This window comes from Eptesicus fuscus, chromosome 21 (genome assembly GCF_027574615.1).
Source record: "Eptesicus fuscus isolate TK198812 chromosome 21, DD_ASM_mEF_20220401, whole genome shotgun sequence".
NCBI lineage: Eukaryota > Metazoa > Chordata > Mammalia > Chiroptera > Vespertilionidae > Eptesicus > Eptesicus fuscus.
In genome coordinates, this window is record NC_072493.1 from 48,772,155 (window position 1) to 48,799,746 (window position 27,592).

The 27,592-nt window shown below is 65.3% G+C and overlaps 3 protein-coding genes across 9 annotated transcripts in view; all 3 read left to right on the plus strand.

The window, feature by feature from the left end:
- The window catches only part of LOC103304812 (patr class I histocompatibility antigen, B-2 alpha chain-like), a 58,240-nt gene that overhangs the window by 12,015 nt on the left and 18,633 nt on the right, over nt 1–27,592 (plus strand). The window lies entirely within an intron of this gene.
- Nucleotides 7,770–10,979, plus strand: LOC129147115 (BOLA class I histocompatibility antigen, alpha chain BL3-7-like). 3 transcript variants are annotated; one of them, XM_054711059.1, is made up of 8 exons: nt 7,770–7,873; nt 7,960–8,274; nt 8,508–8,783; nt 9,374–9,649; nt 9,772–9,877; nt 10,308–10,339; nt 10,480–10,527; nt 10,673–10,979. In XM_054711059.1, exons 1-8 carry the CDS (start codon nt 7,801–7,803, stop codon nt 10,732–10,734), a joined length of 1,188 nt encoding a protein of 395 aa, XP_054567034.1. In that variant the 5' UTR covers nt 7,770–7,800; the 3' UTR covers nt 10,735–10,979. The 3 variants fall into 3 exon arrangements, with proteins under 3 accessions (XP_054567034.1, XP_054567032.1, XP_054567033.1); XM_054711057.1 differs by having other exon boundaries at nt 7,771–7,873; nt 7,990–8,274; XM_054711058.1 differs by lacking the exon at nt 10,308–10,339 and having other exon boundaries at nt 7,771–7,873; nt 9,772–9,876.
- LOC103304966 (patr class I histocompatibility antigen, A-126 alpha chain-like) lies at nt 24,341–27,580 on the plus strand. Of its 5 annotated transcripts, none has more exons than XM_054711074.1 (8): nt 24,341–24,481; nt 24,568–24,882; nt 25,113–25,388; nt 25,983–26,258; nt 26,380–26,481; nt 26,906–26,938; nt 27,072–27,119; nt 27,265–27,580. In XM_054711074.1, the coding sequence occupies exons 1-8, from the start codon at nt 24,409–24,411 to the stop codon at nt 27,267–27,269; spliced, it is 1,128 nt and encodes a 375-aa protein (XP_054567049.1). In that variant the 5' UTR covers nt 24,341–24,408; the 3' UTR covers nt 27,270–27,580. The 5 variants fall into 5 exon arrangements, with proteins under 5 accessions (XP_054567049.1, XP_054567050.1, XP_054567046.1 ...); XM_054711075.1 differs by having other exon boundaries at nt 24,342–24,481; nt 24,598–24,882; XM_054711071.1 differs by lacking the exon at nt 26,906–26,938 and having other exon boundaries at nt 24,344–24,481.

The window sequence follows — 27,592 nt, forward strand, 5'->3', positions numbered from 1 at the left end:
ACCGAGGGCTCCGGCCGCGGGCATCCCCCGGGGGACGGTCTCCGGGCGCCGGGCCGGGCGCGGGCGGAGGCCGCTGAGCGGGGGCCGTGGCGTCCGTCCCGCCGACCGCCGGAGGGGGCGCTCCTCTCCGCGGCGGGGCGGCCGCGGGGTCAGGCCGGCGGCGCTGGGTGCGGAGCACGGGGCGTCTCTCGGGGAAGCGCGGCCCGGTCCCGGGTGCCGGTTCGTGCCGCCCCACGCGCCCGTGTCCGTCCCCGGTGAGTCCTCGGGCCGCGGGGCCTCCTCCCGGGCCGTCAGCGCCGTCCTTGCCGGTGCCGGTTCCGTGTCCGCCTTCAGGGCAGGGAGCGCCCTCAGACCGTGTGTCCTCAGGACACAGGGAGCGTCTCCTCAGGACACAGCCCGGAGCCGTCTCTGTGCGTCACGTGGGCACAGGGGTCACCCGTCTCCAGTCCGTTCCCACTGGTTTCAGGGGGGGAGGGGGGACGTCAGGGACGCGCGTCCTTCCTGAGCCCCTGCCCGCCCCCCGCTGGGCCCGGGGAGGGTCACCTGGGCTGGGCCTGACCCCCAGCGGACTGTCCCCTCTGGGATCCCAGGTCGGAGCTCAGCCCACGGGGCCCCCAGCCCGGACTGTGAGCTCAGGACCGGCTGACCTTCAGGGAAAAGCCTCCTGAGAGCCCGGAGCCCCCCCCCCTCCGCCCGCACCACAGCGCCCCCCGCTGCCCGCCCCCTCCCTCCGCCCGCACCACAGCGCCCCCCGCTGCCCGCACCCCCCCTCCGCCCGCACCACAGCGCCCCCCTCTGCCCGCTGCCCGCCCCCCTCCGCCCGCACCACAGCGCCCCCCTCCGCCCGCACCACAGCGCCCCCTCTGCCCGCTGCCCGCCCCCCTCCTCCGACCCCATGGGTTTCCATTCATTCCTGTCCCTCCGGTGCCACCTCCTCAGTCCTGTTCCCCTGAGTTCATGACAAACACAGGGTGTGACCCCGCATTTCTTCCTTCCACCTGGTTCCCCACGAGCCTCCCGTGGGGGATGGGCTGTGGGTGCTCAGACCTCGGGCCTCAGGGAGAAGGACCGGCAGCCCCGGGACCGGGTCTGACCCGGGGCCTCCGCTGTGGGAGCGGCCGGAGCGCACAGCGGGGTCCTCCCTGGGGGACACGGTCACCCTCAGCGTCACCCTCAGACCCGCCCCGAGGCCGGGACCGGGGAGACATAGCCGCACCCCCTCCCTGGTCCGCACAGACACACGGCCCCCCCCTCACGGGGACCCCACGGCCCCTGCGCGGCTCAGGGAGCGAGGCTGCTTCTGTCCAGCTGCACCCCCATCCCCGCTGCCGGCGGCCTGGTCCCCGGACAGTCCCTGAGCTGCCCCCCCACAGCACTGCCCCCCGACACCGCCCATCAGAGGAGCCTGCGGCCCAGACCCCCGAGGCCGCCACCCGGAGCCCGCACCCTGGGTGTGCCCTCCCCCTCCCACCGGGATGCCCCAGGCCCCGGGGACGGTGCCCCCCCAATGAGGACCCACCCCCTCGCCTGCCCCCAGGGGGCCTCCCGGGCTTTGGGGGGAACATGGTCCCGGGACCCTGTCTCTGTGGGCATCTCGGTGCGTCTCTGAGTCTGATCCTGGGCCTGAGGGTGTCTCTCGGGTGAGGGTGACAGGACAAGTTCCATGTTTCCTTCCTGGTTCCAGCTTTGGGTCTGGGAGTGAGAAATCCTCATCCACAGCTGTACACGCTCCACACGTATGTCATCGGGGAGGCCTTCCAAGGCGAGGGAGACAGGGAGGGAGGACGTGGGGAGGTGAGGGGGGCGGTAGGTCAGGGTTCGGGGGGAATCTCAGGCACATCCTCTCCTCATGCTCTCTGAGCGCGTGCGGGGCCCGGGGAGCTGCTGTCTGTGGGTTCAGCACCCACTGTCTCTGCGGTGAAGCCTCCTGGGCCGCTCCTGTCACCAGGTCACCAGACACAACACCAGGCCCCGGGACGGGCACAGGGAGGCTGCAGCGAGGGGCGCTGGTGACCCTCACACCCTCAGGGGGACCTCACATCGAGGTCATGCCTGTGCGGCTCGGGGTTACATGCGTGTTAGTGACACGCTCCTGGGCCGCTGGGAGGAGGATCACTGAGACCCACACACACACTGAGGTCAGGGACGCGTGAAGCCCGTGGCTCCCACGTGCAGACACTGTGGCCTCCCTCCGTCCGTGAGCCCCGGGGCCTGTGGGGCGGAGACTGGACCCTGAGAGCGTTCAGCGGGCGCCGTCTCCGGGGGCAGCCCCACGCCCCACGGCGGCCGGATTGAAGGGCCACGAAGGGCGAGTCCCTGCTCCCAGGAGCCCGTGTCAGGGCTCAGGGGCCACAGCAGCTGGGGGCTGCCCCGTGGGGGACACCGAGGCAGAGCGGGGCCTCCTCACAGCAGGTCCTGCTGGACACACCGCTCTGCGTGGGGCCTGGGCCTCAGGGCGGAGCACTCGGCCCATTTGCAGAAAAGGCCCGGCCTGGCCGGTGCGGCTCAGCGGGGAGAGCTGTCCTGGCTCTGACAGGTCTGGGTGACCCCTGGGCAGGGCGTGGGGGAGGCACCCACTCAGTGGTCTCTCCATCCACGTTCCTCTCTCCCTCCCTCTCCCGTCCTCTCTCTCTGAATCAAGAAGCACATTTATTTTATTTATTTATTGTCTGAGTTGGTAACATGCTCCTTAGCACACATGTCCGGCGTCCGGCACCGCGAACCGAATGCCCATTTCTGCGCAACTCGCACCCCGTACGGACCCCACAGGTCCTGTCACCTGAGCCTGAGAGACGTCTGACGTTCCTCTCCGTCTGCACAGCGCCCCCGTGAGGCCGGCGGGTGGACCCCATTCCACAGATGGGGGGTCGAGGCCCGGAAAGGCAGGGGCTCCTCGGAGGCCGCAGGTCTGCGCTCCGCCTCCTCCTTCCGGTCCCAGCGCCGCCGCCCCGCGCGGAAGGGCCTCCCTCGGACCCGCTCCCGTCCGGCCCGGAGCCACACGGGGGCCTTCACGGCTCCTGTTGGACGCCGAGAGCCAGCCCCTCGCCCCGAACGGGAAAGAGAAACGGGGCTGACCCTCGGGGGGCAGGGGCTCCACGTCAGCCCGTCCCGAGGGGCCTCGCTCCGCGGAGCTGGGCGAGCGCTCCGGCCCCGTGGGAGGCGGTGGGCAGCGGCCTCGGGGGCGATGGCGCTGAGAACGGAGCGGAGGAGTCAGTGGTTCATGGGTTTGGACCAGAACCGGAAACGACACGCCATGGCAAAGCAGGAGTGACCCCAACCGACGGAGAGAGCGCCTCCCGGCTCTGCCCGGGCCTCCACCGAGCGGGCGGCCCCGGGGAGCGGGGCGGGGCAGGAGCCGGGCCCGGGGTCACCGAGCCGCCGGTCTGGGGGGGAAGCCTCCTTTCCGCCAAAGAAGAGTCGGGGCTCTCGACACGGAGCCCCCGAACTGGCACCGCCAACCGCACGGACGGGTGTGAACGGGGTGAACACACGGGCGCCCCGTCGGGGAGCGGCCTCCAGAGGGACAGAGGCTCCTGCGCCCGCGGAGGAGGGGAAGGGGGGGCGGTGCCGCTCGGGTTCCGGTAAAATGTGTCTCTGACGCTGGCGGCCCGGTGCCCACGCCCCTCCCGGCGGAAGAAGCCCGGTCCTGGGTGAGGGGCCCTCCCCGGGGCGGGGGGCGGGGTTCCAGCCCAAAGGCGGCGAGGCCTCCGGGCGGCTGGGCCCCTGCAGCCCGGCTCCCGGCTCCTGCGGACCCCGCTGTGCCCGCCCCGCGCCCACCTCCCCCTCGTCCACCTCCATTCAGCCCAGAGCAGACGCTCCGGGATCGGGGAGGGGCCCCTGGTCCTGAGGCCTCTGCCCTCTGGTCTGGAGGGGCGTCCCGAGAGGAAATGGGGAGGAGACAGTGGCTGAGGAGACCCCCCTGCAGGGCGGCCCGAGGCCCTTCTGTCCCGGGCTGCGCAGCGGGGGGGGGGGGGGTGCCGTGGGCCCGGGGTCAGAGCCCCACCGTGACCCCTTTTGTGAGAGGCAGGCCCGTGGGCACCCGCTCCTTCCCCTCCGGGGCCTCCCCCCGAAGAAGGGCATCAGGGAGACCTCCTCCTCTGCCATTTGGTCGTCAGGTCCTCTGGTCGCGGAGGAGCCGCCCGCGGACGGGGTTGCAGAGCGTCACCCGGGTCCGAGGTCCCGTTAACCCGCCCCCGTCAGAAGGCGCCGGGACCAGGCGCCCCCCTCCCCGGAGTGGGGGTTTCCGAGTTTCCGAGCTGCGCCCCGGGGTGGGCGTGGGAGCCGCAGCGAACGCCGCTGCCGGCCTCGGGCTCCCCCCGAAGACCCCCCCCCCCCCCAGCGGGCCGTGGCGCCGAGCCGGGCCCCGCTCCAGGGCCGGCGGAGCAGGTTCTCCGGGCCAAAAGGGACCCGCGCGGAAGGGCAGCCGCGGCGGGTCCGGGGCGGTCGGAGGCCGGGCCCAGGGACGGCCCTCGGGGCTGGTGGCCGCCGGGCCCAGGGCCTCTGAACCGGGCGCCGGGACCGCGAGCACAGGTGCCGGCCACAGGGACCGGGACCCGGGCTGGAGCCCCGCAGCCCCGCAGCCGAACACGGGACAGAGGGCGCGGCGCCTGCTGAGGCCAATACAGACGTTTTTTAATTAAAAGAATAAAATCAAAGGGCCAAGCTGGCTGCCCCTACAGACACCTCGGGGTTCTGTCTGGATGGGAGCGCTCCCTCCGCTGGGGTGTAGACGCCACAGGAGGGGTCTGTGGGACCGGGGTCTTCAGGCACAAACTGCCCCTGTCCCAGGTGGACACCCCTGTCCCTCCCCCTCCCGGGCGGAGGCCTCTCCCTGTCCCAGAGGGGACACCCCTGTCCCTCCCCCTCCCGGGCTGAGGCCTCTCCGTGTCCCAGGTGGACACCCCTGTCCCTCCCCCTCCCGGGCTGAGGCCTCTCCCTGTCCCAGAGGGGACACCCCTGTCCCTCCCCCTCCCGGGCTGAGGCCTCTCCCTGTCGGATGTCCAGGGTGAGCTCCCTTCTGGAAGGTCCCAGGGCCATGCTGTGAGCTCAGTTTTGGGCGCAGGATCCGCCTCATGGAGAGGGATTCTGGGAAGAGAAGAGGAGGGAGAGGCAGGGCCCGTTGGGAGACCCCTCTGGTTTAGCCAGAACAACCTTTCTCAAAGTGTGGCCCATGGAACCCTAACATCTCTGAGAGCCTTTCCCGGGACGTGGGGGTCACACTGTTGGCAGGAGATGAGGGACATCTGGGCCTTTTCACTCCGCTGACACGGGCGCTGAGGCCAAGCTCAGCACGAATGGCTGACACCGACCTCCATAGTCATTCCTCCCACCAGCCCTGACCGCAGAGAGAAGACAGACAGACAGACAGACAGACAGACAGAGGACAGAACCAGACAGACAGACAGAGGACAGAACCAGGTTCCCTTTACACGACCCGGTGGAGGGAGGTGACATTATTCTCTTCACTGAAGCCTCGTCCTTCCATCCACATTTTTAAACATCGTGGCCTCCGGGGGAGATGCCCCAAAGGTGAACCCAGTGCCTGCATCGCCCACACCCACCGAACAATGACCCCCCCCACAGCCCCCCCCCACAGCCAGCGCTCAGAGCCCTGGAATCCGCCCAGCAGACCCCACAGCACCACAGACTCAGCCACAGGGACGGGCTGCTGGCGGCCGGAGGGCGGGGCACTGGGCAGAGCAGGTGGAGGAGGAGGAAATACAACAGGTCCCTACAGTGTGGTCATGGGAGGAGGAGCACAGCACAGGGCACAGTCAGTCATGTAACAGCTACATGGGAGCTCACATGGCACTACATGTATGGGGCGATCACTGTATGAGGTATGTGAATGTCTAACCACAGACTGTACACCTAAACTAATACTATATTGTACATCAGCTGTAATTGAAAAATAAAAAATATTTTTAAAAAGAAGACATATATATATATATATCTTGCCTTCATTACACAAATGGATTAACTTCTTAACTGTCTTTAATAAAAATGGAGGATAAAAGAAACTTTACATGATGACGTGGGAGGTACACAAAAAACCCTCTGCCACGTTCCCAAGTGTCATGGAGCAGGGAGATCATGTGTGTGAGCGGGGCCAGCCTCTTTCTCATGGGATCCCATGTGAACTTTAAAAAAAGTGATTTCAGAGAGAAACTGAGAGGTGAGAAGGAGAGAAGCATCCATGAAGGGAGAGAACCATGGACAGGCTGCCTCCTGCACGCCCCCCACTGGGGATGGAGCCTGCAACCCAGCAGGTGCCTCGCCGGGAATGGAACCCTGACCTCCTGGTTCAGAGGTCAGTGCTCAGCCGCTGGGCCACCCCGGCCTGGCCCGTGTGTGCGGAACAGAATGAAGGACACAGACACCAGGATCGCTGGGATGGGGGAACCGGCACTCACGTTCTCACACATGAGCCTGAGCTTCTCCCTCAGGAAATGTCACCGGGCAGGGGACAGCGGACAGGCCTGTTGTCTGAGGGAATGTCAGCCCCGAGAGAAAACCAGGATGGGGGACAGGTGTGTCCCACCACGTCAGCTAGACCCTTCCCAGCGGACACGCTGTCCTGGGGGCTCTGTGGGGACAGACACAGGGGAGCTGGGATGGCGGGTGAGTAATGCACCCGCCCGGGAAGGGCTCTGGGACTGAGAGATACGGGCCTCCCTTTCCATCACCTGCATGAGGACAGAGCCACCAGCAAGACAGCCCTGGGGACGGGGACAGAACAGAACAGGAAACAGTCAACATTCCCCAGCCAGCGGATCGGTGGTTGAACATTGACCTATGAACCAGGAGGTCACAGTCCACCTTTTTGTCAGAGCACATGCCCCGGTTGGAGGCTCTATCCCCAGTGTGGGGCGTGTAGGAGGCAGCTGATCTATGATGCTTTCTCATTATTGATGTTTCTATCTCTCTCTCCCCGTCCCTGAAATAAAATATATATATTTAAAAATTAAGACAAGAAGAATACAGTGAATATGGTTTCAGGTCTCACTTTGAAAGCCCTTTTCAGGAACGACCCCGTGTGTGGCTGCAGTGACTGTCACAGGGGAGACCACACTGATCTGAAAGGTCAGTGACCCTGCTCCTGCCCGTTTCTGTGAGGCCGTCCATGTCTCCATGAGCTGCAGCCACAGGAACAGACAAAACGCAGAAGCAAATGTGAACACCCAGCGCCTCCCAGGGAGACGGGCACGGATGTGACCTGGGAGCAGCCCCTCCCCCCTCCTCCGTGTTCACTTGGGAAATTGGTGTTTTTCATAAAAACATGACTCTGTGACCCTCTCACAGGCAGTGAGCATGCGCCGTGAATTCATACTTGTTTCCTCTGTGTGACTCCGTGAGTGGTGACTGTGACAGACGGAACCACATACACAAGGTTCTTGGGGCGCCTCCCTCCTGGGTGAGGCTGCACAGAGATGGTGACCCCAGAACCTTGGAAAGTCCCTGAACAGCACGGCGCCGGGGCCAGGCCTCGGGGACCGTGTGACGGGCGCTCCGCGCAGGAGGGGGGTCAGGACCGAGTCCAGGGCCCGGGCCTGCGCTCAGGTCTCAGCGGGGGACAGAGTCTGGGGGGCAGCTCCGCGGTGGGGACTCCCCAGCGCCCTGGTTTCACTTCTCCTCTCCCAACCTGTGTCGGCGCCTCCTTCCTAGATACTCGTGACGCGGCCCCACTCCTCACTCCCATTGGCTGAGCGGTTTCCGGAGCAGCCAATCAGCGTCCCCGCGGCTCCCGGTTATAACTCCTCCGAGGAAGCGCCTGGACTCAGAAGGTCCCCGACGCCAAGGATGCGGGTCCTGCGGCCCCCCACCCTCCTCCTGCTGCTCTCGGGGGCGCTGGTCCTGACCCCCAGCCGGGCCGGTGAGTGCGGGGTCGGAGGGGGCGGCTGTGCGGGGAGGAGCGAGGGGACCCGGCGGGGGCGCGGGCCCGGGAAGGCGCGTGTCCAGCCCCGGCCCTGCCCCCCGTCCGCCCCCCAGGCCCCCACTCCCTGAGCTATTTCGACACCATCTGGTCCCGGCCCGGCCGCCGGGAGCCCCGCTTCCTCTCCGTCGGCTACGTGGACGACACGCAGTTCGTGCGGTTCGACAGCGACGCGGCGAGTGGGAGGGATGAACCGCGGGCGCCGTGGATGCAGCAGCCGTGGGTGGAGCAGGAGAGGCCGGGGTATTGGGACCGGAACACGCAGATCCACAAGGAAACCGCACAGCTTTACCGAGTGAACCTGCAGACCCTGCGCGGCTACTACAACCAGAGCGAGGACGGTGAGCCGCCGCCGGGCCCATCACCACCCCACTCCCCACGGACGGGCCGGGGTCGCCCCGAGGTACCGGGTCCGATGATCGTCACCCCGAGGCGGCGGGACCCGCCCGGCCCCCACCCGGGAGGAGCCCGCGGGGACTGTGACCCGATTTCACTTTCAGTTTTAGATTCAGGCCCCGCGGGGCGGGCGGGGCGGGGTGACCTCGTGGCGGGGCTGACCTCGGGGCGGGGTCAGGGTCTCACACCATCCAGGTCATGTATGGCTGCGACGTGGGACCCGACGGCCGCCTTCTCCGCGGGTACACACAATTCGCCTACGATGGCACCGACTACCTCGCCCTGAACGAGGACCTGACCTCCTGGACTGCGGCCGACATGGCGGCTCAGATCACAAAGCGCAAGTTTGAGGCAACGGGTGAAGCAGAGCGTCAGAGGAGCTACCTGGAGGGCCGGTGTGTGGACTCACTGCGCATGTACCTGGACAAAGGGAAGGAGACCCTGCTGCGCGCAGGTACCAGGGGCCCTGGGGCCGCCCCCTCTCCCCGGGGCTGGGGCTCCTACAAGAAGACAGGACAGGGGGTCAGTGTCAGACACCCCTCTTTGGGGTAAGGGAGGGGGTCCCCTGGATGTCCAGGTCAGATACCAGAGGGACCCCCTCCTCTCAGGGACAGGTAGGGGTGCAGGCTCTCCTGGGGTGCAGGGAGACCCCCTGACATAACCCATCAGCGGTTCCAATGGGCCCTGCAGGGACTCTGGGAACCACAGGGACCTCCTCTCTCAGGCCTTGAGCCTGCCCCCCACCCCCTGTGTCTGAAGCCTGACCCCAGCTTTTCTGAGTCACGTGGCCTCCACCCAGGTCAGGACCACAAATCCCTTTTCTCCCCTCACAGACCTGCCTCCTGTCCTGGGCTGTGTCACTCTGATTCTAGAACGTTCTAAAGACTAGGAGGGCCTTCCAGGTGCCTCTGTCCAGGCTGGTGTGTGTGCTGTGTGCTCCCTCCCCCACCCAGGTATCTGTCCACTCTCAGGATGGTCACATGGGCGCTGGTGGAGTGTCCCATGGCGGATGCAACGTTCCTGCATTTTCTCCCCTCCCCTCAGACCCTCCAAAGGCACACATGACCCACCACCCCGTCTCCGACCGTGAGGTCACCCTGAGGTGCTGGGCGCGGGGCTTCTACCCTGCGGACATCAGCCTGACCTGGCAGCGTGACGGGGAGGACCAGACCCAGGACATGGAGCTGGTGGAGACCAGGCCTGCGGGGGACGGCACCTTCCAGAAGTGGGCGGCCGTGGGGGTGCCCCCTGGCGAGGAGCAGAGATACACGTGCCATGTGCAGCACGAGGGGCTGCGCGAGCCCCTGACCCTGAGATGGGGTGAGGAGGGCCGTGGGCACAGAGCCCCTTCTCAGGGCAGCGGGGCCCCTGGGATTCCTCAGTGGGGTCGGGGCTGAGGCCTAGGGTCAGCGCCCTCACCCTCCCTTCCCTTCTCCCCTCAGAGCCGCCTCCTCAGACCTTCATCTTCATTGTCCTGGGCATCGCTGGGGGCCTGGTTCTGCTGGGAGCTGTGGCTGCAGCTGTGATGTGGGGGAGGAGGCGCTCAGGTGGGCAGGGGAGGGGGGTCTGAGTGTCTGTCCCACTGGGGGTTCAAGCCCAGGTAGACGTGTGTCCCGCCTCATTCACGGGAAGCACCGTCCCCACGTGTGTGATGGCCAGTGTGGGGCTCTGTGCTCACACTTACTCCTCAGTGAGGCCCGTGGGAATTGAGGGACCCACTTATCACCTGATGATGCTGGTGGTGGGACCCCGTTCCCAGCAGCCCCAGGTCAGAGGGCAGGTCCCTGCTGAGCACAGACCTCCAGGAGGGCGGTGGGTTCAGTCCCCATTCATGCACTTCCCTCAGGTTTCCTGGTCCTGCCCTGGGTCTGTACACAGGGTTCTGGAAACTTCTCTGGGCCCAGGACTAGGGTTTCCCTTAGGACCTCCTGGCCCTGCCTCCTCCCTGTTCTCTCACGGGATGTTTTCTTCCCGCAATTGGAAAAGGAGGGAGCTATGCTCAGGCTGCCAGTGAGAATGGAGGGTGTGACCCCTGAGTCCCTATGACAGTGCAGACGGGAGCCATGGGGGACCCCTTTCCCCCCCCCCCCATAGTTCCTCCTTATGCTCCTGCCCTGGGCTCTGACCCCATCCTGGTGTGTCCCCCCCAGGCAGTGACAGCGCCCAGGGCTCTGATGTGTCTCTCTCGGCTGTTCAAGGTGAGACCTGCCGTGGGGAGGGGTGGGCAGAGGGAGGCCTGGGTGGTGGGGAGTCTGTGGGGCACTGTGAGCATGAAGTGGGTTTGAGAATGTCACCAGTTCCAGCCACTGCCCTGGATCTGCTCATGATGATTGTCCTCCACAGAGTGTGGAGCTGCCCTGTGGGGACTGAGTGATGGAAGCTGTGTCCACACTTCCACTTCCTGACTCAGGAACCTCTGATGGGGGTGCACACCTGGCCCTGCTCCCCACACTTTCCTGTCAGCAGAGGAGGCTGTGCCCTCCCCTCCCTGCCTTTCCTCCCAGGTGCTCTGAGCTGCTACTTCCTGTTCCATACTCTAATGAGATTCTGGCTGTGACTCTGTTCATTTCTTGCCAAGAAGCGTTGATGGGTTAATTAAAGGGGAAGATCCTAAATACTGCGAGAAAATAAAGTGAAGCTTTAAGAACTTCCCAGGTCCGTGTGTTTGCTATTCTGAGCCTCTGGCAGGCGGGACCGGAGGGGCTGTGAGGACGGAGCGTGGTCGGGGCCTGTGGCTGGTCAGTGCCCAGTGCATCGTGGGTTTGACGTGGTCACTCCTCGGCCGGGTCCCTCTCTGCTCCTCTGACCTTGTCCCTCAGGGAACCCTGTCCCACCAGGACCTGTGGTCACAGGGACTCCCATCCCCCAGGCCTTGTCCCGGGTCCTAATGCAGCGCCTCTCCAGGACCCTGGACAGCGAGCTTCCTGGGGCAGGTCAGCCTGGGCTCAGGCCTGGGCCCCGCCCTCCGCCCTCCCCTCCTGGGTGTTTGGTGTTTCTTTGCTGTGGTGGGTGTGAGGCCTGTTCCTGTTCTTGGGTGTGAGTCCTGGTCTCATTCTCTGGGCGTCCCCGTCTGACAGACACAGGAGGCAGGTCGCCTGTCACTGTCCCACAGGCCCAGGTCCCTGCACACAGGAGCCCTCATTGGAGGTGGGTGTTCAGGCTCCTCCCGCTCTTGCCTCCTTCTGGGCCTGGCTGTTCCTCCCTCTCTCCCTGAGCCTCCGAGGATTTAGCAGGAGCGATTCCCCCTCTGAGGTCAGTTCCTGCTGGGACTGTGTTCTGCCCGCCGCCCTCTCTCCCCTCCTTCCCTCCAGTGCTGAGCCCAGTGGGACCCGGATGTGGGGAGAGGCTGCTGGAGGTTTGGGGGAGCAGCGCTGTGGACGTGCAGGTGAGTGAGGGCCCCGGGAGGCACCCTGAGCCGCAGTCGCCCCAGGACAGCTGTGCCGGGGCCACAGCCATGAGGTCTCTGTGTCGGGAACAGGACGGGTTCTGTGACGGTGACCCCTCAGCCAGGACTTGGTGACCCTGTGACAGCTGCTGTTCCCTGTGGGGCACACGGACCTTGGAGGGACCTCAGGCCGGCCCTGACCCCACAGTGATTCTGACAGCGACATACACCGGCTCCGGTGCTGTGGTTTCCTCTGTACGTGAACGCTCTGCTGACGCTGTGCGTCCTCCACTGAGTGTCCACGGCTTCATGTCTGAACAGCTCTGTGTCCCCTCATCACCATGGGCTTCCTGTGGAAATGCTCAGGGTCACCGTGTCACACCCACTTGCCGGTGGAAGGTCTCACCTTCCATTGACCCCACAAGGGCTGTGAGGCCCAGGGAGTGGGGGGCTCCCCCTCAGGGCGCTGAGCGCAGGCCCCGCTGCGGCCTCACAGAGGCAGGTTCTATGGCACAGAGACCGGCTGCCTCTTCCCCAGAGCCAGGAGGGTCTGTGCTGGACGGTGGGGGGTGCGGAGGAGAGGGGTCCCCTGTGGGGGGTGGGGGAGGGGAGACACTTTGTTTGTTGTCCTCACGGGAGGACATTGTTCCATTGGCTTTTAAGGAGAGAGGAGGGGGAGGGGAGAGACACGGAGAGACACATCCATGTAAGAGACACACCTATTTGTCGCCTCCAGCACGGGGATCCCTTGGAGCCTGCACCGAGGTCCATGCCCTTGACCGGATACAGCCTGTGACCTTCAGTCCGAGGGCCGCACTCTCCACTGAGCAAAGAGGCTGGGAGAGGAGGGTATTGCCATGTGGGGGGTCAGCAGGGGCCTGGTTGGGAAGGGCATTTCTTACAGATTATTTTAATTGGTTTCAGAGATGGAGGGAGAGGGAGAGGGGATAGCAGCCTGTGGACTGAAGGGCCCGGGTTCGATTCCGGACAAGGTGTCTTCCAAGCTTGGGCCCTGATTCGGGGCGTGTGCAGGAGGCAGTCAATCCATGTGCTTCTCTCACATCGATATTTCTCCCGTCATTCGCTCTCCCTTCCACTCTCTAAAAATCAATAGAAAAAATATCCTCAGCCAGAAACCGGTGTGGCTCGGTGGATAGAGCGTTGGCCTGTGGACTGAATGGTCCCGGGTTTGATTCCGATCAAGGACATGTACCTTGGTTGCCGGCTCATCCCCAGTAGGGGGTGTGCAGGAGGCAGCTGATCTCTCTATTCCTCTTCCTTCTCTCTGTAAAAAATAAATAAAAAGTATTTTTAAAAAATGAAAAAATAAAGGCCCAGGAGCTGCGGGGGAGCCCCCCCTCCGCTAACGGGGCTCCGCACACTCAGGCTGCCCCGCAGGAGAGGGGCCGCAGGAGGCAGAGGGGAGAGGGGGTCAGAGGCCCCACACCCACGGGGTGTCATGGCCACGGGCCCCAGCTCCCCTGCTCTCCCGCGCAGACTCCCTGGGGGAGAAAGAAACCAGGTGTGGGGACCGGAACCCCAAAGGGAAGAGGAGCCCCTGACTGCCCACAGGCCAGAGCTGAGGCCCCGCAGCAGCATCCACCCCCTGGGGGCCCCGCACCTCACTCCTGGGAGGGCCTCCGCGGGTCGGAGGGAGCCCCCCAGCACCAGGCTGGGCTCCCGGGCGGCGGTCCCGCTCTGAGGCCCGACGGGGCGAAGGGGCGACAGCGCCCCCCCCTCTGCTGCGCTCAGGTCAGAGGTCGTAGGTCCACCCCTCCTGGGACCCGTCCTCAGGACGAGACCTTTGCGGGGGACGCAGGGCTGGGCCGCGGGCGCCATTGAGGGGACCCCGGGCCGCGGGCAGTTCTCAGATGGAGCCTGGACGTGAGGGCTCGGCAGACAGGCCGCTCAGGCTGGGGGAAGCGGCGGGAAAGCGGAAGGAGCTGCGGGGACCCGCACAGGCCCAGCCGGGAGCGCAGCCCTGCGGGGAGGGGGGTCCCGGGACAGACGCACCCTGACGGCAGCGAGCTGTGCCCGGAGCCCAGGTGCCCGCCCCGGGCCGCCACGACAGCGGGAGAGGAGGCTCCGGAGCGCCGCCCCCGCCGGCCTCCCCTGGAGCTCAAGGCCGAGGTCCCCCTGCAGCGGAGCCGCCAGCGCCCGCGGGGCTGCGTGGGGGGCTGAGGGCAGCCGCGCGGCAGGGGCGGGGGGCCCGGCAGAGGCACCCCGAGCCTCAGGCCGCCTCTGTGGGCTCCGGGCCTGACGGTGACTCGGGGACCCTCTGCGCCCCGCTGCAGCCCAGGACCCCGGGCCCCGCCTGGGGCGGCGCCCAGTTCTTCCGCGGGGAGCCCCGCACCTGGACCTGCCCGCTGCGTCCTGCCCGCGTCCTGCCCGCGTTTGGGGGGCGGGTCCCGGACTCGGCCTCGCAGCCAATGCGGGGGGGCCCCCCTGAGGGTGCGGGGAGGGGGACCCGGAGCAGAAGGGCCCAGAATACACCGGGGACACAGCCCGCACTCCCTGGCTCAGCGGCAGCAGCAGAGACGGAGGCAGAGCGCGCAGCGCCCCCTGCGGGCCGGACCTGGCACAGGAGGCAGTCGCCCCCCGGGGCGCACAGGGACCCTCTGGCTGGTTGTGACCTCAAACTGGAGTGCCGGCGGGTCCCCCAGGCCCTGGCCCCGGGGCGGCCCTATTCGCAGGGGAACCCGTGGGGGACCGGGGCCCATCGCCCTGGGACAGGTCCCCCCGCACGGGGTCCCCTGAACCCCGGGCGCTCCGGGCTGAGGCTGGGCGGTCCCTCCGGGGAGCGGGCCGCTGAGTCCCCGGAGCAGAGGCGCTGCAGCGGGTGCGGGACCAGGGCCCGGCCTCCGGGGACAGGACTGGGGCCCTGTCCTTAGGAACCAGCACCCGTTCCCACGGGAGCCCGAGCCGGGGAAGGCCTGGGAGCTGCCCCCCCCCCCCAGTTGGGGGAACAGAGATGGTCCCCCCTTTGGCATCTCAGGGGGCCCCATGGGGACAGAGCGCGGGGCCCAGGCCGCCCCGCAGAGCCTCCTCTCGGACCGCAGGGAACCGGGGACACCCGGGCCGTAGCTCATGGCCGTCCCCTCCGACGTGTGAGGACAGTGTGGGGTGACTCCCCTGAACCCCGCTGTCTGTGAGGGGCGGTGAGCCGCCCTTTGGGGGAGGGGAGGGCGGTGCTGGGATGGGGGGCGGGGCAGCAGGACCGGCACGGACGGGCGGTGCGGGGAGAACGGGCCCCCCGCGCGGACCTCCCCCCGGCAGGGGGCGCTGAGCGGGGGCCGTGAGGAGAGGGCGGCCCTGGCTGTGCGGACGGACCGGGGTCCGCTCTCCGCCGGCGGGAACGTGAGGAACAGAACCGGGACCGGGGGCTCCGGCCGCGGGCATCCCCCGGGGGACGGTCTCCGGGCGCCGGGCCGGGCGCGGGCGACGCGGGCGGAGGCCGCTGAGCGGGGGCCGTGGCGTCCGTCCCGCCGACCGCCGGAGGGGGCGCTCCTCTCCGCGGCGGGGCGGCCGCGGGGTCAGGCCGGCGGCGCTGGGGGCGGAACACGGGGCGTCTCTCGGGGAAGCGCGGCCCGGTCCCGGGTGCCGGTTCGTGCCGCCCCCGCGCCCGTGTCCGTCCCCGGTGAGTCCTCGGGCCGCGGGGCCTCCTCCCGGGCCGTCAGCGCCGTCCTTGCCGGTGCCGGTTCCGTGTCCGCCTTCAGGGCAGGGAGCGCCCTCAGACCGTGTGTCCTCAGGACACAGGGAGCGTCTCCTCAGGACACAGCCCGGAGCCGTCTCTGTGCGTCACGTGGGCACAGGGGTCACCCGTCTCCAGTCCGTTCCCGCTGGTTTCAGGGGGGGAGGGGGGGACGTCAGGGACGCGCGTCCTTCCTGAGCCCCTGCCCGCCCCCCGCTGGGCCCGGGGAGGGTCACCTGGGCCTGACCCCCAGCGGACTGTCCCCTCCGGGGTCACAGGTCGGAGCTCAGCCCACGGGGCCCCCAGCCCGGACTGTGAGCTCAGGACCGGCTGACCTTCCGGGAAAAGCCTCCTGAGAGCCCGGAGCCCCCCCTCCGCCCGCCCCACCGCGCCCCCCTCCGCCCGCTGCCCGCCCCCCCTCCGCCCGCCCCACAGCGCCCCCCTCCGCCCTCTGCCCGCCCCCCTCCCTCCGACCCCATGGGTTTCCGTTCGTTCCTGTCCCTCCGGTGCCGCCTCCTCAGTCCTGTTCCCGTGAGTTCATGACAAACACAGGGTGTGACACCCGCATTTCTTCCTTCCACCTGGTTCCCCACGAGCCTCACGTGGGGGCTGGGCTGTGGGGGCTCAGACCTCGGGCCTCGGGGACGGTTCCCCCACAATGAGGACTCACCCCCTCGCCTGCCCCCAGGGGGCCTCCCGGGCTTTGGGGGGAACATGGTCCCGGGACCCTGTCTCTGTGGGCATCTCGGTGCGTCTCTGAGTCTGACCCTGGGCCTGAGGGTGTCTCTCGGGGGTGAGGGTGACAGGACAAGTTCCATGTTTCCTTCCTGGTTCCAGCTTTGGGTCTGGGAGTGAGGAATCCTCATCCACAGCTGTACACGCTCCACACGTATGTCATCGGGGAGGGCACTCCAAGGCGAGGGAGACAGGGGGTGAGGACGTGGGGAGGTGAGGGGGGCGGTAGGTCAGGGTTCGGGGGGAACCTCAGGCACATCCTCTCCTCATGCTCTCTGAGCGCGTGCGGGGCCGGGGAGCTGCCGTCTGTGGGTTCAGCACCCACTGTCTCTGCGGTGAAGCCTCCTGGGCCGCTCCTGTCACCAGGTCACCAGACACAACACCAGGCCCCGGGGACGGGCACAGGGAGGCTGCAGCGAGGGGCGCTGGTGACCCTCACACCCTCAGGGGGACCTCACATCGAGGTCATGCCTGTGCGGCTCGGGGTTACATGCGTGTTAGTGACACGCTCCGGGGCCGCTGGGAGGAGGATCACTGAGACCCACACACACACTGAGGTCAGGGACGCGTGAAGCCCGTGGCTCCCACGTGCAGACACTGTGGCCTCCCTCCGTCCGGGAGCCCCGGGGCCTGTGGGGCGGAGACTGGACCCTGAGAGCGTTCAGCGGGCGCCGTCTCCGGGGCAGCCCCACGCCCCACGGCGGCCGGATTGAAGGTCCACGAAGGGCGAGTCCCTGCTCCCAGGAGCCCGTGTCAGGGCTCAGGGGCCACAGCAGCTGGGGCTGCCCCGTGGGGGACACCGAGGCAGAGCGGGGCCTCCTCACAGCAGGTCCTGCTGGACACACCGCTCTGCGTGGGGCCTGGGCCTCAGGGCGGAGCACTCGGCCCATTTGCAGAAAAGGCCCGGCCTGGCCGGTGCGGCTCAGCGGGGAGAGCTGTCCTGGCTCTGACAGGTCTGGGGTGACCCCTGGGCAGGGCGTGGGGGAGGCACCCACTCAGTGGTCTCTCCATCCACGTTCCTCTCTCCCTCCCTCTCCCGTCCTCTCTCTCTGAACCAATAAGCACATTTATTTTATTTATTTATTGTCTGAGTTGGTAAAATGCTCTTTCGCACACATGTCCGGCATCCGGCACCGCGAACCGAATGCCCATTTCTGCGCAACTCGCACCCCGTACGGACCCCACAGGTCCTGTCACCTGAGCCTGAGAGACGTCTGACGTTCCTCTCCGTCTGCACAGCGCCCCCGTGAGGCCGGCGGGTGGACCCCATTCCGCAGATGGGGGGTCGAGGCCCGGAAAGGCAGGGGCTCCTCGGAGGCCGCAGGTCTGCGCTCCGCCTCCTGGTTCCGGTCCCAGCGCCGCCGCCCCGCGCGGAAGGGCCTCCCTCGGACCCGCTCCCGTCCGGCCCGGAGCCACACGGGGGCCTTCACGGCTCCTGTTGGACGCCGAGAGCCAGCCCCTCGCCCCGAACGGGGAAGAGAAACGGGGCTGACCCTCGGGGGGCAGGGGCTCCACGTCAGCCCGTCCCGAGGGGCCTCGCTCCGCGGAGCTGGGCGAGCGCTCCGGCCCCGTGGGAGGCGGTGGGCAGCGGCCTCGGGGGCGATGGCGCTGAGAACGGAGCGGAGGAATCAGTGGTTCATGGGTTTGGACCAGAACCGGAAACGACACGCGATGGCAAAGCAGGAGGGACCCCAACCGACGGAGAGAGGGCCTCCCGGCTCTGCCCGGGCCTCCACCGAGCGGGCGGCCCCGGGGAGCGGGGCGGGGCAGGAGCCGGGCCGGGGTCACCGAGCCGCCGGTCTGGGGGGGAAGCCTCCTTTCCGCCAAAGAAGAGTCGGGGCTCTCCACACGGAGCCCCCGAACTGGCACCGCCAACCACACAGACGGGTGTGAACGGGCTGAACACACGGGCGCCCCGTCGGGGAGCGGCCTCCAGAGGGACAGAGGCTCCTGCGCCCGCGGAGGAGGGGAAGGGGGGGCGGTGCCGCTCGGGTTCCGGTAAAATGTGTCTCTGACGCTGGCGGCCCGGGGCCCACGCCCCTCCCGGCGGAAGAAGCCCGGTCCTGGGTGAGGGGCCCCTCCCCGGGGCGGGGGGCGGGGTTCCAGCCCAAAGGCGGCGAGGCCTCCGGGCGGCTGGGCCCCTGCAGCCCGGCTCCCGGCTCCTGCGGACCCCGCTGTGCCTGCCCCGCGCCCACCTCACCCTCGTCCACCTCCATTCAGCCCAGAGCAGACGCTCCGGGATCGGGGAGGGGCCCCTGGTCCTGAGGCCTCTGCCCTCTGGTCTGGAGGGGCGTCCCGAGAGGAAATGGGGAGGAGACAGTGGAGGAGGAGACCCCCCTGCGGGGCGGCCCGAGGCCCTTCTGTCCCGGGCTGAGGCCTCTCCCTGTCGGATGTCCAGGGTGAGCTCCCTTCTGGAAGGTCCCAGGGCCATGCTGGGAGCTCAGTTTTGGGCGGAGGATCCGCCTCATGGAGAGGGATTCTGGGAAGAGAAGAGGAGGGAGAGGCAGGGCCAGTTGGGAGACCCTCTGGTTTAGCCAGAACAACCTTTCTCAATGTGTGGTCCGTGGAACCCTGCAGTCTCTGAGAGCCTTTCCCGGGACGTGGGGGTCACACTGTTGGCAGGAGATGAGGGACATCCGGGCCTTTTCACTCCGCTGACATGGGCGCTGAGGCCAAGCTCAGCACGAATGGCTGACACCGACCTCCATAGTCGTCCCTCCCACCAGCCCTGACCGCAGAGAGAAGACACACAGACAGACAGACAGAGGACAGAACCAGTTTCCCTTTACACGATCCGGTGGAAGGAGGTGACATTATTCTCTTCACTGAAGCCTCGTCCTTCCATCCACATTTTTAAACATCGCGGCCTCCGGGGGAGATGCCCCAAAGGTGAACCCGGTGCCTGCATCGCCCACACCCACAGAACAATGACCCCCCCACACCCACAGAACAATGACCCCCCCACACCCACAGAACAATGACCCCCCACACCCACAGAACAATGACCCCCCCACACCCACAGAACAATGACCCCCCCCACACACACAGAACAATGACCCCCCCACACCCACCGAACAATGACCCCCCCACACCCACAGAGCAATGACCCCCCCACACCCACAGAACAATGACCCCCCCACACCCACAGAACAATGACCCCCCCACATCCACAGAACAATGACCCCCCCACACCCAAAGAACAATGACCCCCCCCACACCCACAGAGCAATGACCCCCCCACACCCACAGAACAATGACCCCCCCCACACCGACAGAACAATGACCCCCCCACACCCACAGAACAATGACCCCCCCAAATCCACCGAACAATGACCCCCTCACACCCACAGAACAATTACCCCCCCACACCGACAGAACAATGACCCCCCCACACCCACAGAACAATGACCCCCCCACACCCACAGAACAATGACCCCCCCACACCCACAGAGCAATGACCCCCCCACACCCACAGAACAATGACCCCCCCACACCCACAGAACAATGACCCCCCCACATCCACAGAACAATGTCCCCCCACACCCACCGAACAATGACCCCCTCCACCCACAGAACAATGACCCCCCACACCCACAGAACAATGACCCCCCCACCCACAGAACAATGTCCCCCCCACACCCACAGAACAATGACCCCCCCCACCCACCGAACAATGACCCCCCCACACCCACAGAAAAATGACCCCCCACACCCTCAGAACAATGACCCCCCCCACCCACAGAACAATGACCCCCCCACACCCACAGAAAAATGACCCCCCACACCCTCAGAACAATGACCCCCCACATCCACAGAACAATGACCCCCCCACACCCACAGAACAATGACCCCCCACACCCACAGAACAATGACCCCCCACCCACAGAACAATGACCCCCCCACACCCACCGAACAATGACCCCCCCACACCCACAGAAAAATGACCCCCCCACACCCACAGAACAATGACCCCCCACACCCACAGAACAATGACCCCCCCACCCACAGAACAATGACCCCCCCACACCCACAGAACAATGACCCCCCACACCCACAGAACAATGACCCCCCCACCCACAGAACAATGACCCCCCCACACCCACAGAAAAATGACCCCCCACACCCACAGAACAATGACCCCCCCACACCCTCAGAACAATGACCCCCCCACACCCACCGAACAATGACCCCCCCACACCCACAGAACAATGACCCCCCCACACCCACAGAAAAATGACCCCCCCACACCCACAGAACAATGACCCCCCACACCCACAGAACAATGACCCCCCCACCCACAGAACAATGACCCCCCCACACCCACAGAACAATGACCCCCCACACCCACAGAAAAATGACCCCCCACACCCACAGAACAATGACCCCCCACACCCACAGAACAATGACCCCCCCACACCCACAGAAAAATGACCCCCCCACACCCACAGAACAATGACCCCCCACACCCACAGAACAATGACCCCCCCCACCCACAGAACAATGACCCCCCCACACCCACCGAACAATGACCCCCCCACACCCACAGAACAATGACCCCCCACACACTCAGAACAATGACCCCCCCACCCACAGAACAATGACCCCCCCACACCCACAGAACAATGACCCCCCCACACCCACAGAACAATGACCCCCCCACACCCACCGAACAATGACCCCTCCACACCCACCGAACAATGACCCCCCCACACCCACAGAACAATGACCCCCCCACACCCACAGAACAATGACCCCCCCACACCCACAGAACAGTGACCCCCCACACCCACCGAACAATGACCCCCCCCACCCACCGAACAATGACCCCCCCACACCCACAGAACAATGACCCCCCCACACCCACAGAACAATGACCCCCCCACACCCACAGAAAAATGACCCCCCCACACCCACAGAACAATGACCCCCCCACACCCACAGAACAATGACCCCCCCACACCCACAGAACAATGACCCCCCCACACCCACAGAAAAATGACCCCCCACACCCACCGAACAATGACCCCCCCCCACCCACCGAACAATGACCCCCCCCACACCCACAGAACAATGACCCCCCCACACCCACAGAACAATGACCCCCCCACCCACAGAACAATGACCCCCCCACACCCACAGAACAATGACCCCCCCACCCACAGAACAATGACCCCCCCACACCCACAGAACAATGACCCCCCCACACCCACAGAACAATGACCCCCCACACCCACAGAACAATGACCCCCCCACACCCACCAAACAATGACCCCCCCACACCCACAGAAAAATGACCCCCCACACCCACAGAACAATGACCCCCCCACACCCTCAGAACAATGACCCCCCCACCCACAGAACAATGACCCCCCCACACCCACAGAACAATGACCCCCCCACACCCACAGAACAATGACCCCCCCAGCCACAGAACAATGACCCCCCCACACATCCACAGAACAATGACCCCCCCACACACCCACAGAACAATGACCCCCCCACACCCACAGAACAATGACCCCCACACACCCACAGAACAATGACCCCCCCACACCCACAGAACAATGACCCCCCCCACACCCACAGAACAATGACCCCCCCACACCCACAGAACAATGACCCCCCCACACCCACAGAACAATGACCACTCCCCACACCCACAGAACAATGACCCCCCCACACCCACAGAACAATGACCCCCCCACACCCACAGAACAATGACCCCCCACACCCACAGAACAATGACCACCCCACACCCACAGAACAATGACCCCCCCACAGAACAATGACCCCCCACACCCACTGAAGGACCCCCCCACAGCCAGCGCTCAATGCCCCTGGAATCCGCCCAGCAGACCCCACAGCACCACAGACTCAGCCACAGGGACGGGCTGCTGGCGGCCGGAGGGCGGGGGACTGGGCAGAGCAGGTGGAGGAGGAGGAAATACAACAGGTCCTACAGTGTGGTCATGGGAGGAGGAGCACAGCACAGGGCACAGTCAGTCATGTAACAGCTACATGGGAGCTCACATGGCACTACATGTATGGGGCGATCTGTATAAGGTATGTGAATGTCTAACCACAGACTGTACACCTAAACTAATACTATATTGTACATCAGCTGTAATTTTTTTAAAGTATATTTTATTGATTTTTTTTTTATTAATAGAGAGGAAGGGAGAGGGAGAGAGCGTCAGAAACATCGATGAGAGAGAATTATCGATCAGCTGCCTCCTGCACACCCCCCACTGGGGACGTGCCCCCAACCAAGGTACATGGCCTTGACTGGAATCGAACCCGGGACCCTTCAATCCCCAGGCCGACGCTCTATCCACTGAGCCACACCGGCTTCGGCATATATCAACTGTAATTGAAAAATAAAAAATATTTTTAAAAAGAAGATATATACTTATATCTTGCATTTATTACACAAATGGTTTAATTTCTTAACAGGCTTTAATAAAAAGGGAAGATTAAAAAAAACCCACATATGATGGCCTGGGAGGTACACAAAACACCCTCTGCCACGTTCCCAAGTGTCATGGAGCAGGGAGATCATGTGTGTGAGCGGGGCCAGCCTCTTTCTCATGGGATCCCATGTGAACTTTAAAAACGTGATTTCTGAGAGAAACTGAGAGGTGAGAAGGAGAGAAGCATCCATGATGGGAGAGAACCATGGACAGGCTGCCTCCTGCACGCCCCCCACTGGGGATGGAGCCTGCAGCCCAGCAGGTGCCTCCCCGGGAATGGAACCCTGACCTCCTGGTTCAGAGGTCAGTGCTCAGCCGCTGGGCCACCCCGGCCTGGCCCGTGTGTGCGGAACAGAATGAAGGACACACACACCAGGATCGCTGGGAGGGGGGAACCGGCACTCACGTTCTCACACATGAGCCTGAGCTTCTCCCTCAGGAAATGTCACCGGGCAGGGGACAGCGGACAGGCCTGTTGTCTGAGGGAATGTCACCCCGAGAGAAAACCAGGATGGGGGACAGGTGGGTCCCACCACGTCAGCTAGGCCCTTCCCAGCGGACACGCTGTCCTGGGGGCTCTGTGGGGACAGACACAGGGGAGCTGGGATGGCGGGGGATTAATGCACCCGCCCGGGAAGGGCTCTGGGACTGAGAGACACGGGCATCCCTTTCCATCACCTGCATGAGGACAGAGCCACCGGCAAGACAGCCCTGGGGACGGGGACAGAACAGAACAGGAAACAGTCAACATTCCCCAGCCAGCGGATCGGTGGTTGAACATTGACCTATGAACCAGGAGGGCACAGTCCACCTTTTTGTCAGAGCACGTGCCCCGGTTGGAGGCTGGATCCCCAGTGTGGGGCGTGTAGGAGGCAGCTGATCTATGATTTTCTCTCATCATTGATGTTTCTATCTCTCTCTCACTCACAGAAATAAAAGAATATATATATTTAGAAAAATTAAGACGAGAAGAATACAGTGAATATGGTTTCAGGTCTCACTTTGAAAGCCCCTTTCAGGAACGACCACGTGTGTGGCTGCAGTGACTGTCACAGGGGAGACCACACTGATCTGAAAGGTCAGTGACCCTGCTCCTGCCCGTTTCTGTGAGGCCGTCCATGTCTCCATGAGCTGCAGCCACAGGAACAGACAAAACGCAGAAGCAAATGTGAACACCCAGCGCCTCCCAGGGAGACGGGCACGGATGTGACCTGGGAGCAGCCCCTCCCCCCTCCTCCGTGTTCACTTGGGAAATTGGTGATTTTCATAAAAACATGACTCTGTGACCCTCTCACAGGCAGGGAGCATGCGCCGTGAATTCATACTTGTTTCCTCTGTGTGACTCCGTGAGTGGTGACTGTGACAGACGGAACCACATACACAAGGTTATTGGGGCGCCTCCCTCCTGGGTGAGGCTGCACAGAGATGGTGACCCCAGAACCTTGGAAAGTCCCTGAACAGCACGGCGCCGGGGCCAGGCCTCGGGGACCGTGTGACGGGCGCTCCGCGCAGGAGGGGGGTCAGGACCGAGTCCAGGGCCCGGGCCTGCGCTCAGGTCTCAGCGGGGGACAGAGTCAGGGGGGGGCAGCTCCGTGGTGGGGACTCCCCAGCGCCCTGGTTTCACTTCTCCTCTCCCAACCTGTGTCGGCGCCTCCTTCCTGGATACTCGTGACGCGGCCCCACTCCTCACTCCCATTGGCTGAGCGGTTTCCGGAGCAGCCAATCAGCGTCCCCGCGGCTCCCGGTTATAACTCCTCCGCGGAAGCGCCCGGACTCAGAAGGTCCCCCGACGCCGAGGATGCGGGTCCTGCGGCCCCCCACCCTCCTCCTGCTGCTCTCGGGGGCGCTGGTCCTGACCCCCAGCCGGGCCGGTGAGTGCGGGGTCGGAGGGGGCGGCTGTGCGGGGAGGAGCGAGGGGACCCGGCGGGGGCGCGGGCCCGGGAAGGCGCGTGTCCAGCCCCGGCCCTGCCCCCCGTCCGCCCCCCAGGCCCCCACTCCCTGAGCTATTTCCTCACCATCTGGTCCCGGCCCGGCCGCGGGGAGCCCCGGTACCTCGCCGTCGGCTACGTGGACGACACGCAGTTCGTGCGGTTCGACAGCGACGCGGCGAGTGGGAGGGTGGAGCCGCGGGCGCCGTGGATGCAGCAGCCGTGGGTGGAGCGGGAGAGGCCGGGGTACTGGGACCGGGAGACGCAGATCAGCAAGGGAACCGCACAGACTTTCCGAGGGAACCTGCAGAACCTGCGCGGCTACTACAACCAGAGCGAGGACGGTGAGCCGCCGCCGGGCCCGTCACCACCCCCCTCCCCACGGACGGGCCGGGGTCGCCCCGAGGGTCCGGGTCCGAGCGTCACCCCGAGGCGGCGGGACCCGCCCGGCCCCCACCCGGGAGGAGCCCGCGGGGACTGTGACCCGATTTCACTTTCAGTTTTAGATTCAGGCCGCGCGGGGCGGGCGGGGCGGGGTGACCTCGGGGCGGGGCTGACCTCGGGGCGGGGTCAGGGTCTCACACCATCCAGGTCATGTATGGCTGCTACGTGGGACCCGACGGGCGCCTCCTCCGCGGGTACAGTCAGGACGCCTATGACGGCACCGACTACATCGCCCTGAACGAGGACCTGACCTCCTATACCGCGGCCGACATGGCGGCTCAGATCACAAAGCGCAAGTGGGAGGCGGCGGGTGAGGCAGAGCATGAGAGGAGCTACCTGGAGGGGGAGTGTGTGGACTGGCTCCGCCTTTACCTGGAAAAAGGGAAGGAGACCCTGCTGCGCGCAGGTACCAGGGGCCCTGGGGCCGCCCCCTCTCCCCGGGGCTGGGGCTCCTACAAGGAGACAGGACAGGGGGTCAGTGTCAGACACCCCTCCTTGGGGTCAGGGAGGGATTCCCCCTGGATGTGCAGGTCAGGTTCCAGAGGGACACCCCCTCCTCTCAGGGACTGGTAGGGGTGCAGGCTCTCCTGGGGTGCAGGGAGACCCCCTGAAATGACCCATCAGCGGTTCCCATGAGCCCTGCAGGGGCTCTGGGACCCACGGGGACCTCCTCTCTCAGGCCTTGTGCGCTGCCCCACACCCCCTGTGTCTGAGGCCTGACCCCAGCTTTTCTGAGTCACGTGGCCTCCACCCAGGTCAGGACCACAAATCCCTTTTCTCCCCTCAGAGACCTGCCTCCTGCCCTGGGCTGTGTCTCTCTGATTCTAGAACTTTCTAAAGACTAGGAGGTCCTTCCAGGGGCCTCTGTCCAGGCTGGTGTGTGGGCTGTGTGCTCCCTCCCCCACCCAGGTGTCTGTCCACTCTCAGGATGGTCACATGGGCGCTGCTGGAGTGTCCCATGGCGGATGCAACGTTCCTGCATTTTCTCCCGTCCCCTCAGTCCCTCCAAAGGCACACGTGACCCACCACCCCGTCTCTGCCCGTGAGGTCACCCTGAGGTGCTGGGCGCGGGGCTTCTACCCTGCGGACATCAGCCTGACCTGGCAGCGTGACGGGGAGGACCAGACCCAGGACATGGAGCTGGTGGAGACCAGGCCTGCGGGGGACGGCACCTTCCAGAAGTGGGCGGCCGTGGGGGTGCCCCCTGGCGAGGAGCAGAGATACACGTGCCATGTGCAGCACGAGGGGCTGCGCGAGCCCCTGACCCTGAGATGGGGTGAGGAGGGCCGTGGGCACAGAGCCCCTTCTCAGGGCAGCGGGGCCCCTGGGGACCTCAGTGGGGTTCGGGGTGAGGCCTGGGGTCAGGGCCCTCACCCTCCCTTCCCTTCTCCTCCCAGAGCCGCCTTTTCAGACCTTCATCATCCTCCTGGGCATCGCTGGGGGCCTGGTTCTGCTGGGAGCTGTGGCTGGAGCTGTGATGTGGGGGAGGAGGCGCTCAGGTGGGCAGGGGTGGGGTCTGAGTGTCTGTCCCACTGGGGGTTCAAGCCCAGGTAGACGTGTGTCCCGCCTCATTCACGGGAAGCACCATCCTCACGTGTGTGATGGCCAGTGTGGGGCTCTGTGCTCACACTCACTCCTCAGTGAGGCCCGTGGGAAATGAGGGACCACTTATCCCCTGATGATGCTGGTGGTGGGACCCCGTTCCCAGCAGCCCCAGGTCAGAGGGCAGGTCCCTGCTGAGCACAGACCTCCAGGAGGGCGGTGGGTCCAGTCCCCTCACATGCACTTCCCTCAGGTTCCTGGTCCTGCCCTGGGTCTGTACACAGGGTTCTGGAAACTTCTCTGGGCCCAGGACTAGGGCTTCCTTTAGGACCTCCTGGCCCTGCCTCCTCCCTGGTCTCACGGGATGTTTTCTTCCCGCAGGTGGAAAAGGAGGGAGCTATGCTCAGGCTGCCAGTGAGTATGGAGGGGTGACCCCTGACACCCTGGGACAGTGCAGACGGGAGCCATGGGGGACCCCCCCCCACATAGTTCCTCCTTAGTCTCCTGCCCTGGGCTCTGACCCCGTCCTGGTGTGTCCCCCCCCCAGGCAGTGACAGCGCCCAGGGCTCTGATGTGTCTCTCTCGGCTTCTAAAGGTGAGACCTGCCGTGGGGAGGGGTGGGCAGAGGGAGGCCTGGGTGGTGGGGAGTCTGTGGGACACTGTGAGCATGAAGTGGGTTTGAGAATGTCACCAGTTCCAGCCACTGCCCTGGATCTGCTCATGATGATTGTCCTCCACAGCGTGAGGAGCTGCCCTGTGGGGACTGAGTGATGGAAGGTGTGTCCACGCTCCCACTTCCTGACTCAGGAACCTCTGATGGGGGTGCACACCTGGCCCTGCTCCCCACACTTTCCTGTCAGCAGAGGCAGCTGGACCCTCCTCCTCCCCTCCCTGCCTTTCCTCCCTGGGGGCTCTGAGTGACAACTTCCTGCTCCGGATTGAAATGAGGCTGTGCATTGACCTGGTTCTTCAATTCTTCCCGTGCCTGGTGACGGTCATTAAAGGAGACCCTGTAATTAAATGTCTTCTGAGAGGAAATAAACGGAAGCTCCAAGAGTTTTGCAGATT